Source organism: Bombina bombina, chromosome 6 (assembly GCF_027579735.1).
Source record: "Bombina bombina isolate aBomBom1 chromosome 6, aBomBom1.pri, whole genome shotgun sequence".
Classification (NCBI taxonomy): Eukaryota; Metazoa; Chordata; class Amphibia; order Anura; family Bombinatoridae; genus Bombina; species Bombina bombina.
Window position 1 is genome coordinate 835,507,499 of NC_069504.1, and position 14,999 is coordinate 835,522,497.

Genomic DNA, 14,999 nt, shown 5'->3' on the forward strand with positions numbered 1-14,999 from the left:
CAGGGATTCTTAGCTAAGAAATTTGATGACGTAAGGATTTGCTTGTAATTGCTGTAACTTGGTTTTAAAGTCATACGTATGTTCTTAATTTTGTGCGCCAATAATAGCATTTTTTTTAGTTTTAAGTGATATTTGTTTTATGTATGGGCTGATAAGAGATTTAATGTGTTTCCATCTGTTTGAGGCATATAAAATATGCAAGTGAAGTAACTAAAGACTTTGAAGAAAGTGCGATGGTGTGTGTCATTTTTGTCACGCTCTAGTAAATATGAGAGTTTTTCTTGTATATGATTAATGGGTTAAGTATGTTTGTGGAAAAGAAAATAAGGTAAAAAAAAACTTGTCTTGTTTGCCATTGGAGTTCTGCTTCTTTGCTGTATTATGGACTGTGTGTCATTAGATGTAAGTATTTGGGTCTGTTTCTTTTGCAATAAATATTTAAGTATATGCAGGTTGTGATGCAGTGGGGAGGTGAAGTTTTGATGGTAAATAAGACAATAAGGTTGAATATGTAATATACATGATAAATGGTCAGCCCTTATGGGGACAGTACACTGTAAAATTGTTTTTATATTAATGCATTTTCGATGACTTGTTATACAAGCTGCATAGTATAAAATATAGGAGAAATTGCATTTGCAAGTTTATTTGTAAATATGAAGAAGCTGGTTTTGTGTTTTTAAAACACAGTTATTGCAATGGGTTGAATTTCAGATAATAAGCATATCTCATTGTGTTCGTTATCTTATATTTGTCTGTAAAACTGGAGCTCAGTGCTTAGACAGAGCAATGGAAAATTGTCATTTTATTACTTAAAAGGGCCAGTTCACTCAGCAGTAACACTGGATTAACAAGTAAAGGAGATAATACATAAAATGTAGTAGTTTGTAAAATATATATATTGTTTTTACATTTTTTATCTTCTTCTTTGCAGTTCAGCTAAATGTCCCTGGAATGCCCTGATAAAAGGGCAGTGCTACAATGCTCTATTACCCCACCCTATGGCCAATCAAAGTGCTTTAGTAAATGATATGCTAAAGACAGTAAACCTCCAATGTGCACACACAATCGGCAGCTAAAAAAATAAATTTAAATATCACTCCCCACACTTTACATGTAAAGGGACACTCAGGTTTTATAAAATTTTCATGATTCAGATACAGCATGTAATTTTAAACAACTTTCCAATTTACTTCCATTAAAAATAATGTGCACAGTCTTTTATATTTACATTTTTTTTTTGAGTCACCAGCTTCTACTGAGCATGTGCAAGAACTCAGACTATACGTATATGCATTTGTGATTGGCTGATTGCTATCACATAGTACAGGGGGAGTGGAAATATACATAACTTAGAAATGTGTTAGAAAAGAATCTACTACTCATTTGAAATTCAGACTAAATGCTATTGTATTGTCTTGTTATCTTGCATTTATTGATTATGCAAATCTGCTGTGTTTACTGGTCCTGTCTCTGGGAGCATAATAATTGCATGAGACCTGGATGATTTTCTATATTTTTACTTTAGTTTGTTTTACAATAGTTTGCGTACATAATCACCTTGTGCAGACCTTTCCTTGTATATATAGATAATATAAAATCCGTGAGACTAGCAGTGGAAAAAAAAAAAAAGAGTTACATTTGCTTTCCAGCTGATTGAGGCTTCATGCCGATGTGGATTTGACTTCTGAGTTGAATACATACAGGTCTGTGTAAAAGTCTGTTCTAATACAGGAGTGGAATTGCATGTTGCAAACGTTTTCTTTTTCTCTTCAAATAAGTTGCAAACTGTGAGATATCACTGACCTGAATGTATTCAAGCTCTAAAAAAAAACTGCTCACTGCTCAGCACAGAGTCAGGGGGTGAAGCAAGTGCTATGCACAGAAGGCAGGAAAAAAAAAATATTTAAAGGGGTATAGGCAAACTGATATAAAATCTGAGATTTCAAAAAATATTTACAGAGAATGAAAATAAGGTTTATTGTATGCTCAGCACTAGTATATTTAACTATGTCAAGCAGTTTCAATTGAAAATTATTCTTAATTTGGGTAAACTGTCCCTTTAACTATCCTGCACCCCTGTGAGTGTGGTTTCTTATTACTGGCTTGTTTACTTAGGCTGATTGATAGATGAGACTCCAGTATAAAATTTTTACTATAGGTGGGTATACCACAGACTAAATCAGCTATTTCAAATGCCAAAATAGAGGAAAGGAGCTTGTACAGGGACATTCTTTACACATTTATGTGCCACACGCAGTACACCTCTTACTCAGTCAGACAAATACACAACATTTTTTTTTTTTTAAAGCCAACGTCTCATTGGGTATGAGACATTGCTTCTTGTACCTTCTAATATCACTATCATCCACTGTACCTCTCTCAACCCAGCAACTTTGTTACCTCTACCTGATGATGGTACCCCACACTATGACTGTTTATCTGTATCTCTCTTTTCCTCCAAACTAAGGGATGGCCTCTCTGATGTGCCTCTACCTAACCTGGATTGGACACTGTTCTGTGATGGAAGTTTGAGGATGGTGAATGTTTCTGCTGTAGTCATGACAGATTCTGTTATAGAGGCCGAGCCCCTCCCATCTCACTACAGTGCCCAAGCGGCTGAGCTACATGCACTCACACTTGCTTGTCAGCTCTCAAAGGACAGGTCAGTAAACATTTACACTGATAGTAAATATGCTTTAGGGATTGTATATGCCACTGGTCAATTATGGAAATTAAGGGGTTTTCTAACTTCTGCTGGTACCCAAATTGCCAATGCACCACAAGCTTCTGCATTCCTTGACTCAATCCATTTACCCACTTCCATCTCTGTCATGCATTGCAAAGCACACACCCACTCACAGGAACCCATTTCACTTGGTAATAGTTATGCTAATCAAATTGCTTAGCATGCAGCTTCTCTGCCATTTATCCTTCTCTCACCCCCACTCACAAGCCTCACCCTTTTGACACTACATTGTCTTCTCTTTACACTTCTCTTCCTGAACAAACTGTTCACCTCTTGACTATTCTTGGTGTTACCTGTGTCTCTTTTGGTATCTGGTCCACTCCAGATGGATGCCCTGCTCTACCTCAACCACACCTCTCTCTTATGCTATCCTTTCTGCATAACCAAACACACTGAGGTACCACACAACTTGCTGAAACCCTTAACAGACAGTGGTTTGCCCCCCCCCCCCCCATCAAGCTGCAAAATGAGTTGTATTGAATTGTGAGACGTGCTCAATTCAATCCAAGGGGGGAACCTAAAGGCCCACCAGGTGGACACCCATGGGCATTTCAACCTTTTGAACGTTTACAAATTGACTTTTCTGACATACCTCCCTGTAGGGGTTTCAAACATTTACTTGTGATGGTGGACCAACTTACTGGATGGGTTGAGGCCTTTCCTACAAGAACTGTGAAAGTCCAAGAAGTTGCCAAGTGAATGCTAAAAGAACTCATACCCAGGTTTGGCCTCCCAGAGTAATTGAATCTAACAGAGGAACACATTTCACAAGTAATATTATTCAGCAACTGACATTAGCCTTAGGCTTTACTTGGCATCGTCATACCCCTTGGCATCCAGAAAGATCAGGCCAAGTGGAAAGAAAGAACCAGACCCTAAAACAGACTATTGCAAAAATTTGTTCTCAAGTAAGCCTTAAATGGGTAGATGCTTTGCCCCTAGCACTGTTTGGTACTCACACAAACCATAGGGGGACCCTCAAGCTCTCACCATATGAACTATTGTTTGGTAGGCCACCTCCTTTGTATAGTGCCAACACCTTACACCTGCCTGACCTTGCAGTAGGTGATGTATAACTAACTGCTTATCTTTTGCAACTGCAGACATTCTCTCCACAGACATGTCTCTCTCTCTCAGTCTTTGCCATTGGACATGACTGCACATCCCTTCCAGTCAAGTGACTTCATTTTAGTCCAGACCTATCAAAAAAAACCACTGCAGCCTCTCTGGAAAGGTCCCTTCCTGGTTTTGCTGACTACTCCAACAGCTATCAAAGTTGCCAAGGTCGACTCTTGGATCCACTACTCCAGGTGTAAAAGATACAGCCCAGAAAAAGAAGCAGCCTGCAACAAGCCAAAGAAAGAAGAAGCTGGGGCAACCAAGGCCTCTGAAGAAGGGGTAACCAAGACCCATGACGACGATTGGTTAATTCAGACCCTTCTGGGTTTGAAACTCAGACTAACCAGAAATAGTGAAATCTCACTAGCTGAATGAGTGAAACTGAAAGATCTGTCTTTCTAACTCTTATTTTCATTGTCTCACTCCTCTGTTGATATCTTGAGTAACACCCCTCAATATGTCTCCTTTGTTTTGTGTCACACTTTTGACCATGCTCTCTTACTCTATTTCCCAATATGTGACTTCTGGTCAGTGTGCTTGTCCTAACCCCTTTACTAAATACTCTTGTTCTGGTAACCTTGTATCTGTGGCAGTTTTTCCTCCTACTTCTAGCTGCCCTCAACAAGTAATTATACTCAAAGTTCGTATTTAAAGGTCCTAAGGGGTTTGTTATCCAGTCTATTTGCATAGCCCCACTAGTGAATGTGGTTTGAAAATTATGAAGTGGGTAGCTGAGAAATGAAAGTGACCCCTTCTTGCTTGACGTTCCCCTGTAACTACCTCTGCCACAACCCCTATTTACCCCCATGATTCTTTCCCCCATAATGATAATTTACCTAATGCCCAATTGTCCACAGATAACTATTCTTTAGGTGAATGGGGACTAAACTCACATGTTGTCCTACTCCAAACTATAGCCAATCACACCGAGGGCAATTGTTATATTTGTGCTCGCATTCCCACTCATCATAAGGGGGTATTCCTCTTATGGGTATTAATGTTGATTTGTTTACCTTTGATTTGTCTACTTTTATTCCTCCAGGTACACCATTGTTCAACCTATCAGGTAATTTTATCTCTGGGAGGCACCTCATATGGTACTATCTGCAGGGAAATTGGCCAAGGTACGGTGCGGTTGGGTGCCTCCCTATGTGAGTATGTAATCTCCAGTAATGGCACTCATTTCCGGCTGGTAAATTCCTCTGGTATGATCCTAACTGTGAATTATAATCTCACTGCACTTTTTTGTTTCCTCCAGAGCCCCAATTGTACTTTTGTTTCCCCATCCCTTGTACAATCTTTCCTCAGCAGACCACCCCCTGGGTTGTATTGATATGTGGACAGACAGCGGTGTCAGTCCTCCCTGGTAACTCTACAGCCATCTGCTTCCTGGGTGTGGTAACCCCAGCCATCCGTGTTGTCCCCACGCTGCCCTTGGGCCCAATTCGCAATAAACGTGAATCTGAAAGCTTGCTGCCCCCCCTTGTCCAACAGTATCCTGGAGATTCAACTGGTCGAGCTATCCTCCCGGCCGTTGGTGTCTACCTGAATCATCAGGACATCATCTTGTTATCTGTGATACTACAGAGCTTCATGAATGAGAGTGCAGGAGTTGTTCAGAGTGTGGCCCAAAAGTTGAAGCAGCTTAGACAACTAGCATTGCAGAATAGGATGGCCCATGATTACCTCCTGGCTTCCCAAGGAGGGGAGGGGGGGTGTAGTCTTGTGAGCAAAGAATTTTGTACCTATGTTACTGATCAATCACTTAATTTGAGTCACCATCTCACAGTTATTAGGTCCGTATCCCAGGATGTCCAAGATGTGATTGATGACAAATTTGGCCTTGGAGGTATTTTTAACCATCTCTTTGATTGGCTACCTAATTTGGGATGGTTACACTCCCTTTTTCTGTATGGCATTGTTATTATAGTATGCCTTATACTGATGTGTTGCTGTATACAATGTGCACCTGGTCTAATTTCTACATGCAAGAATGTTTTCACTGTGTCTCAGTCTTCTCCCAAATACTTGTTTCCCTCTATCCGTTTTGAATCTCCCCACTATATTGAGATCTCTCTTGACCCTGATTTCTTCTGAGTTCACCTACTTCTCTCCTACTCTATGTCTCTTTTGACCTCTTGATCTTACAATGTTATTGCATACCCACCAGCTGTGCCCTAAAATTCCCTGTCTTATCCCTATGCAGGATGCACTACGTCCCTAGGATCGTCTAGAACTTTCCTACATTGGGAAACTGGCCACGGAGAGACCATGGACCATCATCTACCTTGATGGCCACCCCGGTCGTAGCCTGTATACCCATAACCCACTCCTTTTTCCCTCCCTGGTGGTTTCTATTTCTTCATTGTCTTTCTGTATTGTTTTATTTTGCTTTCATATTGCATTACCTTATACTTACACTCTCTATATTTCCTTCACAGGTGCAGAATTCCTTCACCTCCCAAACATGCCATGATACTGCCTGACAACCCACTATTCGCCATCAACTCTGCAAGAATGATGGGGATTGTTAATTGTTGTTAATAAATCTGGGAGGGGATGTTTCTGCACTATGTCATGCCACACACATATGTCATGCCACACACACATATACAGCATGAATGTTTAGGTAGTTGTCTACTCCACCCGATGGCGACTAGCGTCCGGTAATAGCGGAATTGCCTACTACCTAATAACTTCACTCCTACCTTGTTTTTGCTTACCCTCTTGTAGTCCTGTGAACCATCTTGGACGCGAGCACCCATGTACTAATAGCATTGTGATTGTCAAACCGCCATGAGTCACATTGAGTTTTTGTGATCGCAGCACTTTGACGTTTGCGATCAAAGGGGGGAATGTTATGAGCTGCTTATTCTATTTTCATTATTTTATATGTTTAACCAAACTTTTCCTTTTCTTTTACTGTACTATTCTCTGAAACTGCAGATATATTACTTCTGTATTTTCCAGCAATTCACTCCTGACCTAATAAATGATGTATCTTTAACAACTTGCTTTTAGCCTAAAAAGTATATATCAGTACATCTTAAAGTTATGGCTTCTCCCATACAAAGTTTTCTAAATATCTGAAACTCAAGGTAAAATCCAAGGCTTCTCTGTGCAGTATCAAATTCTGAATCCAATTATCCAGCTAGCCTCTGGTCACATTCCAAGAAAACATATCTCCCAAATTTTAACATAGAGGACCTGTTTTTTTTTCCCTTTCCTAGTAACCACTAATCATGTGAGATTTATTGGCCAATCATTATCAGCCAATTAGCTCTCTGCTTTGTAAGGAACTGTAATAGTATAAAAATGCATGTATATGAAAAATGTGTTAGTCTTGCGTTGCTGTGTTTTTGTGCTGGGACACTGTTGCAACAGTGTAATAAAGATTACCTCTCATGAGGTGAGCCCTTGTTTGATAAATATCTGGTCTGGACCTCTTTATTACTGCACCTGAGACGAGCTCACTCACGACACAGTCCACGGATCATCCATTACTTGTGGGATATTCTCCTTCCCAACAGGAAGTTGCAAGAGGATCACCCACAGCAGAGCTGCTATATAGCTCCTCCCCTCACTGACATATCCAGTCATTCGACCGAAACAAGCCGAGAAAGGAGAAACCATAGGGTGCAGTGGTGACTGTAGTTTAATTAAAATTTAGACCTGCCTGAAAAGGACAGGGCGGGCCATGGACTGGATACACTACAAGAGAAATAAATTTATCAGGTAAGCATAAATTATGTTTTCTCTTGTTAAGTGTATCCAGTCCACGGATCATCCATTACTTGTGGGATACCAATACCAAAGCTAAAGTACACGGATGATGGGAGGGACAAGGCAGGAACTTAAAGGGAAGGAACCACTGCCTGTAGAACCTTTCTCCCAAAACATCCTCCGAAGAAGCAAAAGTATCAAATTTGGAAAAAGTATGAAGGGAAGACCAAGTTGCAGCCTTGCAAATCTGTTCAACAGAGGCCTCATTTTTAAAGGCCCAGGTGGAAGCCACAGCTCTAGTAGAATGAGCTGTAATCCTTTCAGGAGGCTGCTGTCCAGCAGTCTCATAGGCTAAACGGATTATACTCCGAAGCCAAAAAGAAAGAGAGGTTGCCGAGGCCTTCTGACCTCTCCTCTGTCCAGAGTAAACAACAAACAGGTTAGATGTTTGGCGAAAATCTTTAGTAGCCTGTAAGTAAAACTTCAAGGCACGGACTACGTTTAGATTATGCAAAAGACGTTCCTTCTTTGAAGAAGGATTAGGACATAATGATGGAACAACAGTCTCTTGATTGATATTCTTGTTAGAAACCACCTTAGGTAAAAACCCAGGTTTTGTACGCAGAACAACTTTATCTGAATGAAAGATCAGATAAGGAGAATCACAATGTAAGGCAGATAACTCCGAGACTCTTCGAGCCAAGGAAATAGCCATCAGAAAAAGAACTTTCCATGAAAGAAGTTTGATATCAATAGAATGAAGGGGTTCAAACAGAACCCCTTGAAGTACTTTAAGAACCAAGTTTAAGCTCCATGGAGGAGCAACAGGTTTAAACACAGGCTTAATTCTAACTAAAGCCTGACAAAATGCCTGAATGTCTGGAACTTCTGCCAGACGCTTGTGTAAAAGAATAGACAGAGCAGAAATCTGTCCCTTTAAAGAACTAGCTGATAATCCTTTGTCCAAACCCTCTTGGAGGAAGGACAATATCCTAGGAATCCTAACCCTACTCCATGAGTAATTCTTGGATTCACACCAATGAAGATATTTACGTCATATCTTGTGGTAAATTTTCCTGGCGACAGGCTTTCGTGCCTGTATTAAGGTATCAATTACTGACTCGGAAAAGCCACGCTTTGATAGGATCAAGCGTTCAATCTCCATGCAGTCAGTCTCAGAGAAATTAGATTCGGATGATTGAAAGGACCTTGTATTAGAAGGTCTTGTCTCAGAGGCAGAGTCCATGGTGGAAAGGATGACATGTCCACTAGGTCTGCATACCAGGTCCTGCGTGGCCACGCAGGCGCTATCAATATCACCGATGCTCTTTCCTGTTTGATTTTGGCAATCAGACGAGGGAGCAGAGGAAACGGTGGAAACACATAAGCCAGGTTGAAGAACCAAGGCGCTGCTAGAGCATCTATCAGTGCCGCTTCTGGGTCCCTGGACCTGGATCCGTAACAAGGATAGTGAGCCACCGTGGGGCGCGGAATGGAGTGAAGAACACGGCAAGCATTTAGAAGTTTTGATAACCTGGACTCCGTTAGGTAAATTTTCATTTCTACAGAATCTATAAGAGTCCCTAGGAAGGAAACCCTCGTGAGAGGAGATAGAGAACTCTTTTCTTCGTTCACTTTCCACCCATGCGACCTCAGGAATGCCAGAACTATCTCTGTATGAGATTTGGCAATTTGAAAGTTTGACGCCTGTATCAGGATATCGTCCAGGTAAGGAGCCACCGCTATGCCTCGCAGTCTTAGGACCGCCAGAAGTGAGCCCAGAACCTTTGTAAAAATTCTTGGGGCTGTAGCCAACCCGAATGGAAGAGCTACAAATTGGTAATGCCTGTCTAGAAAGGCAAACCTCAGGAACTGATGATGATTCTTGTGAATCGGAATGTGAAGGTAGGCATCCTTTAAGTCCACTGTGGTCATGTACTGACCCTCTTGGATCATGGGTAAAATGGTTCGAATAGTTTCCATCTTGAATGACGGAACTCTGAGGAATTTGTTTAGGATCTTTAAATCCAAAATTGGTCTGAAGGTTCCCTCTTTTTTGGGAATCACAAACAGATTTGAATAAAACCCCTGTCCTTGTTCCGTCCGCGGAACTGGATGGATCACTCCCATTACAAGGAGATCTTGTACGCAGCTTAGGAATGCCTCTTTCTTTATCTGGTTTGCAGATAATCTTGAAAGGTGAAATCTCCCTTGTGGAGGAGAAGCTTTGAAGTCCAGAAGATATCCCTGAGATATGATCTCCAACGCCCAGGGATCCTGAACATCTCTTGCCCACGCCTGGGCGAAGAGAGAGAGTCTGCCCCCTACTAGATCCGTTGTCGGATAGGGGGCCGCTCCTTCATGCTGTCTTAGAGGCAGCAGCCGGCTTTCTGGCCTGCTTGCCCTTGTTCCAGGACTGGTTAGGTTTCCAGGCCTGCTTGGATTGAGCAAAAGTTCCCTCTTGTTTTGAAGCAGAGGAAGTTGATGCTGCACCTGCCTTGAAATTTCGAAAGGCACGAAAATTAGACTGTTTAGCCCTTGATTTGGCCCTGTCCTGAGGAAGGGTATGACCCTTACCTCCAGTAATGTCAGCAATAATTTCTTTCAAACCAGGCCCGAATAAGGTCTGCCCCTTGAAAGGAATGTTGAGTAATTTAGACTTTGAAGTCACATCAGCTGACCAGGATTTGAGCCATAGCGCCCTACGCGCCTGGATGGTGAATCCGGAATTCTTAGCCGTTAGTTTAGTCAAATGAACAATGGCATCAGAAACAAATGAGTTAGGCTAGCTTAAGAGTTCTAAGCTTGTCAACAATTTCAGTCAATGGAGCTGTATGGATGGCCTCTTCCAGGGCCTCAAACCAGAATACCGCCGCAGCAGTGACAGGCGCAATGCATGCAAGGGGCTGTAAAATAAAACCTTGTTGAATAAACATTTTCTTAAGGTAACCCTCTAATTTTTTTATCCATTGGATCTGAAAAAGCACAACTGTCCTCAACCGGGATAGTGGTACGCTTTGCTAAAGTAGAAACTGCTCCCTCCACCTTAGGGACAGTCTGCCATAAGTCCCGAGTAGTGGCATCTATTGGAAACATTTTTCTAAATATAGGAGGTGGGGAAAAGGGCACACCGGGCCTATCCCACTCCTTACTAATAATTACTGTAAGCCTTTTAGGTATTGGAAAAACATTAGCACTCACCGGCACTGCATAGTATTTATCCAGCCTACACAATTTCTCTGGCACTGCAATTGTGTCACAGTCATTCAAAGCAGCTAATACCTCCCCAAGCAATACACGGAGGTTCTCAAGCTTAAATTTAAAATTAGAAATCTCTGAATCAGGTCTCCCCGATTCAGAGATGTCACCCACAGACTGAAGCTCTCCGTCCTCAGGTTCTGCATATTGGGACGCAGTATCAGACATGGCTCTTACAGCATCTACGCGCTCTGTATCTCGTCTAACCCCAGAGCTATCGCGCTTGCCTCTCAATTCAGGCAATCTGGATAATACCTCTGACAGGGTATTATTCATGATTGCAGCCATGTCCTGCAAAGTAATCGCTATGGGCGTCCCTGATGTACTTGTCGCCATATTAGCGTGCGTCCCTTGAGCGGGAGGCGAAGGGTTCGACACGTGGGGAGAGTTAGTCGGCATAACTTCCCCCTCGACAGACCCCTCTGGTGACAATTCTTTTATAGATAAAGACTGATCTTTACTGTTTAAGGTGAAATCAATACATTTAGTACACATTCTCCTATGGGGCTCCACCATGGCTTTTAAACATAATGAACAAGTATCCTCTGTTTCAGACATGTTTGTACAGACTAGCAATGAGACTAGCAAGCTTGGAAAACACTTTAAAGCAAGTTAACAAGCAATATAAAAAAACGTTACTGTGCCTTTAAGAGAAACAAATTTTGACAAAATTTGAAATAACAGTGAAAAAAGGCAGTTACACTAACAAAATTTTTACAGTGTATGAAACAAGTCAGAAGAGCATTGCACCCACTTGCAAATGGATGATTAACCCCTTAATAACAAAAACAGAATAATAAATGACAAAAACGTTTTTTAAACACAGTCACAACAACTGCCACAGTCTACTGTGATTGTTACCCTCCTCAAACACGACTTTGAAGCCTTTTGAGCCCTTCAGAGATGTCCTGGATCATGCAGGAAGAAGCTGAATGTCTCTGTCAGTATTTTTAGCTGCACAGAAAAGCACTAAAATAGGCCCTTCCCACTCATATTGCAACAGTGGAAAGCCTCAGGAACTGTTTCTAGGCAAAAATCAAACCAGCCATGTGGAAAAAAACTAGGCCCCAATAAGTTTTGTCACCAAACATATATAAAAACGATTAAACATGCCAGCAAACGTTTTATATTACACTTTTATAAGAGTATGTATCTCTATTAATAAGCCTGATACCAGTCGCTATCACTGCATTTAAGGCTTTACTTACATTAATCCGGTATCAGCAGCATTTTCTAGCAAATTCCATCCCTAGAAAAATATTAACTGCACATACCTTATTGCAGGAAAACCTGCACGCCATTCCCTCTCTGAAGTTACCTCACTCCTCAGAATATGTGAGAACAGCAATGGATCTTAGTTACTTTTGCTAAGATCATAGAAATCATAGGCAGATTCTTCTTCTAATGCTGCCTGAGATGAAACAGTACACTCCAGTACCATTTAAAAATAACAAACTTTTGATTGAAGTTAAAAAACTAACTATAATACACCACTCTCCTCTTACTACGTTCATCTTTGTTGAGAGTTGCAAGAGAATGACTGGATATGGCAGTGAGGGGAGGAGCTATATAGCAGCTCTGCTGTGGGTGATCCTCTTGCAACTTCCTGTTGGGAAGGAGAATATCCCACAAGTAATGGATGATCCGTGGACTGGATACACTTAACAAGAGAAATATATATTTAGTTTTGTTGGTAATTTTTGAGAATTGGGGCAGTTCTCCTATACCAAATATACCAAAAGCTGCAGATAAAGACCTTAAAATTATCAAAAAAACAAAACAAAAAAAAATGTTAGGTCTTAGCTGAATCAGAGGATACCAATAAACAAAAATTCTACAGTTAGAAAGCAACAGGATTTTGTGACATGTGATCATCTTGTTTTATTTTTGTACCGTTTATTTTGGCAATTTTACAATAATGTCTTAATTCTGTGAATAAACAGCTGAAATTGTCATCCACTAAAAGCTCTTTTTATAGGTAAATAAAAAAAACTTTAAAAAAATGCTCTATTTCTGTTTAAAAAGGCTGATAGCAAAAAGGCTAAAAATTCTCCGGTATTTTGGGAAGTTTTTCTCCGAAATTCCCGGGAGCAGAAGGATTTAAGTAATAGTAAATCCTAGCGTTTCTGAAACACTAAGATTTACCAAGGCAACAAATAAAGGGGACTTTCAGTCATGAAGTATAAAATACTTCATGCTGAAACTTCCTTTATATGTCTGCAGCATTTGCCCGTGCTAAGCGCCTAAGGCTGCCCCCGCAGCAGTCTATTTTTCAATGAGGTGACGTTTACACTTCTTAGCCAATAACCGTCCGTGCGGGTCAGCTGGCATAATGCCAGATAGCTTGCACGCTTTTGGCTAAGATCGCCTCAGTGATAAAGTAGCGTTCTGTCGTGGATGGTCTGAGGCGCTCAGTGCGGCGAACGCTGCAGATAAATAAAGGAAGTTTCAGCATTAAGTATTTTATACATCATGACTGAGTCCCCTTTATTTGTTGCATTGTTAAATCTTAGCATTTCACAAACGCTAGAATTTTCTATCACTTTAAGGTAGCGCAAGACTTCTCTTGTGCAATCTCATGAGAGCAGGGCCTGTCAATCAACTCAAATGAGGGAGTTTGGAGTGATTTATCTCTAGCATCTCTAAAGTAGTGGAGAGGACAAAAAGCAGGAACAACTTCTTAAATTTGTGGTTGCAGGCTCACTCATGCAAGTCTGTACTGTAATGTCTTAGAATATGTGAATGCAGCTTCATACATTTTCCAGTAATTGAGACTGCACCCAAGAAAGACTTATCCTTAAAGGAGGAAACAGAATTTCCATTACAAATGTGATATAGAACTTGAAAACTAAATCACAATGTGTACAGCATTCTTCCCTGTGGACAGTTCACATGCATTAAAAGTGAAATTAAACAAAGTTTTAAGTTACCATAATGTGTTTAATTAGACATTAAAAAAAATATTGTAACAAACTTTATTTATTGACACAGCTGCAATTTTAAAAATATGTGGATGTTCTATTTTTCCAAATCCCAAGAGAGGATGAGGTACTTATTACAGACCTCAGATCTATAATCCTGTTACATAGTAATTCTCTGTAAAGTACATTTTGGTGGTGCAGTCTTTAAATTGCACCTGTTTTAATTATTTGTCACAAAGTATTTTTAAGATTGCAACATTTATGATAAACTACAAGCACCCTTAAACAGGAAATACTAAATATTTACATTACAAAACATTATAGTTTCATGAATATATAATAATCAAGGTAAGGGTTAACAATGTTTACTAAAACACAATACCTAACTTTTATGTACACAAAATTCCAGGTCAATACAACACACTTCGGCCAGTGGTTGCTGTTTCTGAGCTTGGTAAATAATTTTCGAAGTAAAATAATGCTATATGGCCGAGAAAATAATTTAGAACGCTAAACTCAGATTTTACCCTGAGCGTATAACTAAGTGACCCTTTTTTCACCATATCTAGGCTGTGTTATGAGTTGAACTGTCTGTAACAAGAGGCTAATGGTAAGGCTGTCACCTCATAAATAAACCCCCTAGTGTCTAGGCTGCTGACTCAGAGGTTAAATCATGTTTACATCAGTTTGAAAATAAAATTGTTATAAACACGTATTCGATAGTTGATTTAATGTTTTGTTTTTTTTGTTTACTAAATGTTCCGTAAAAAACAACAAAAAAACAAAACTTGAACCGACCTTTTGCTTAGCCTATGTACGCAATCAAACCATCTTCCTATGGGCGCCGCCATCTTTGTTGTCTCTTCCTAAAGCCCCTGCAACGTCACCACCATAGGCTGTTCTTACATTGCCTGCACCGTATACGAAAATCATCAGTATGAAACTATGAATGGTCTGTGTGTGTTGTATATACCGAACGAGGCCGAGCTATGAGTGACAAGTCAGCTTCATGGTGACTGAAGCAAAGCAGGTCAAAGACCTTAGAAATTAAAACTTGCAATACTTTTTACATTGCTATGTATCCCTACGGCCTGTTTTATTTTTGTATTGATATGTTTATGGATCTCAAGCATCATAGTTTTATAAATGAGATTCACCAGTGTTATGGTAAATTAATTTTAGTTTAGCAATATCTTAAAATTGCACAAGTTAGCCGGAATTATTATGTG

The 14,999-nt window shown here is 40.3% G+C and overlaps 1 protein-coding gene across 1 annotated transcript in view; it reads right to left on the reverse strand.

The window, feature by feature from the left end:
* Positions 1 to 14,711, reverse strand: part of NFU1 (NFU1 iron-sulfur cluster scaffold) — a 132,764-nt gene extending 118,053 nt beyond the window's left edge. Inside the window, exon 1 of the mRNA XM_053718211.1 lies at positions 14,569 to 14,711. Within this exon, the coding sequence (XP_053574186.1) occupies positions 14,569 to 14,621 (53 nt within the window). The 5' untranslated portion in view covers positions 14,622 to 14,711. The remainder of the gene's footprint in view (positions 1 to 14,568) is intronic.
* Between the last annotated feature and the right edge of the window lie 288 nt (positions 14,712 to 14,999).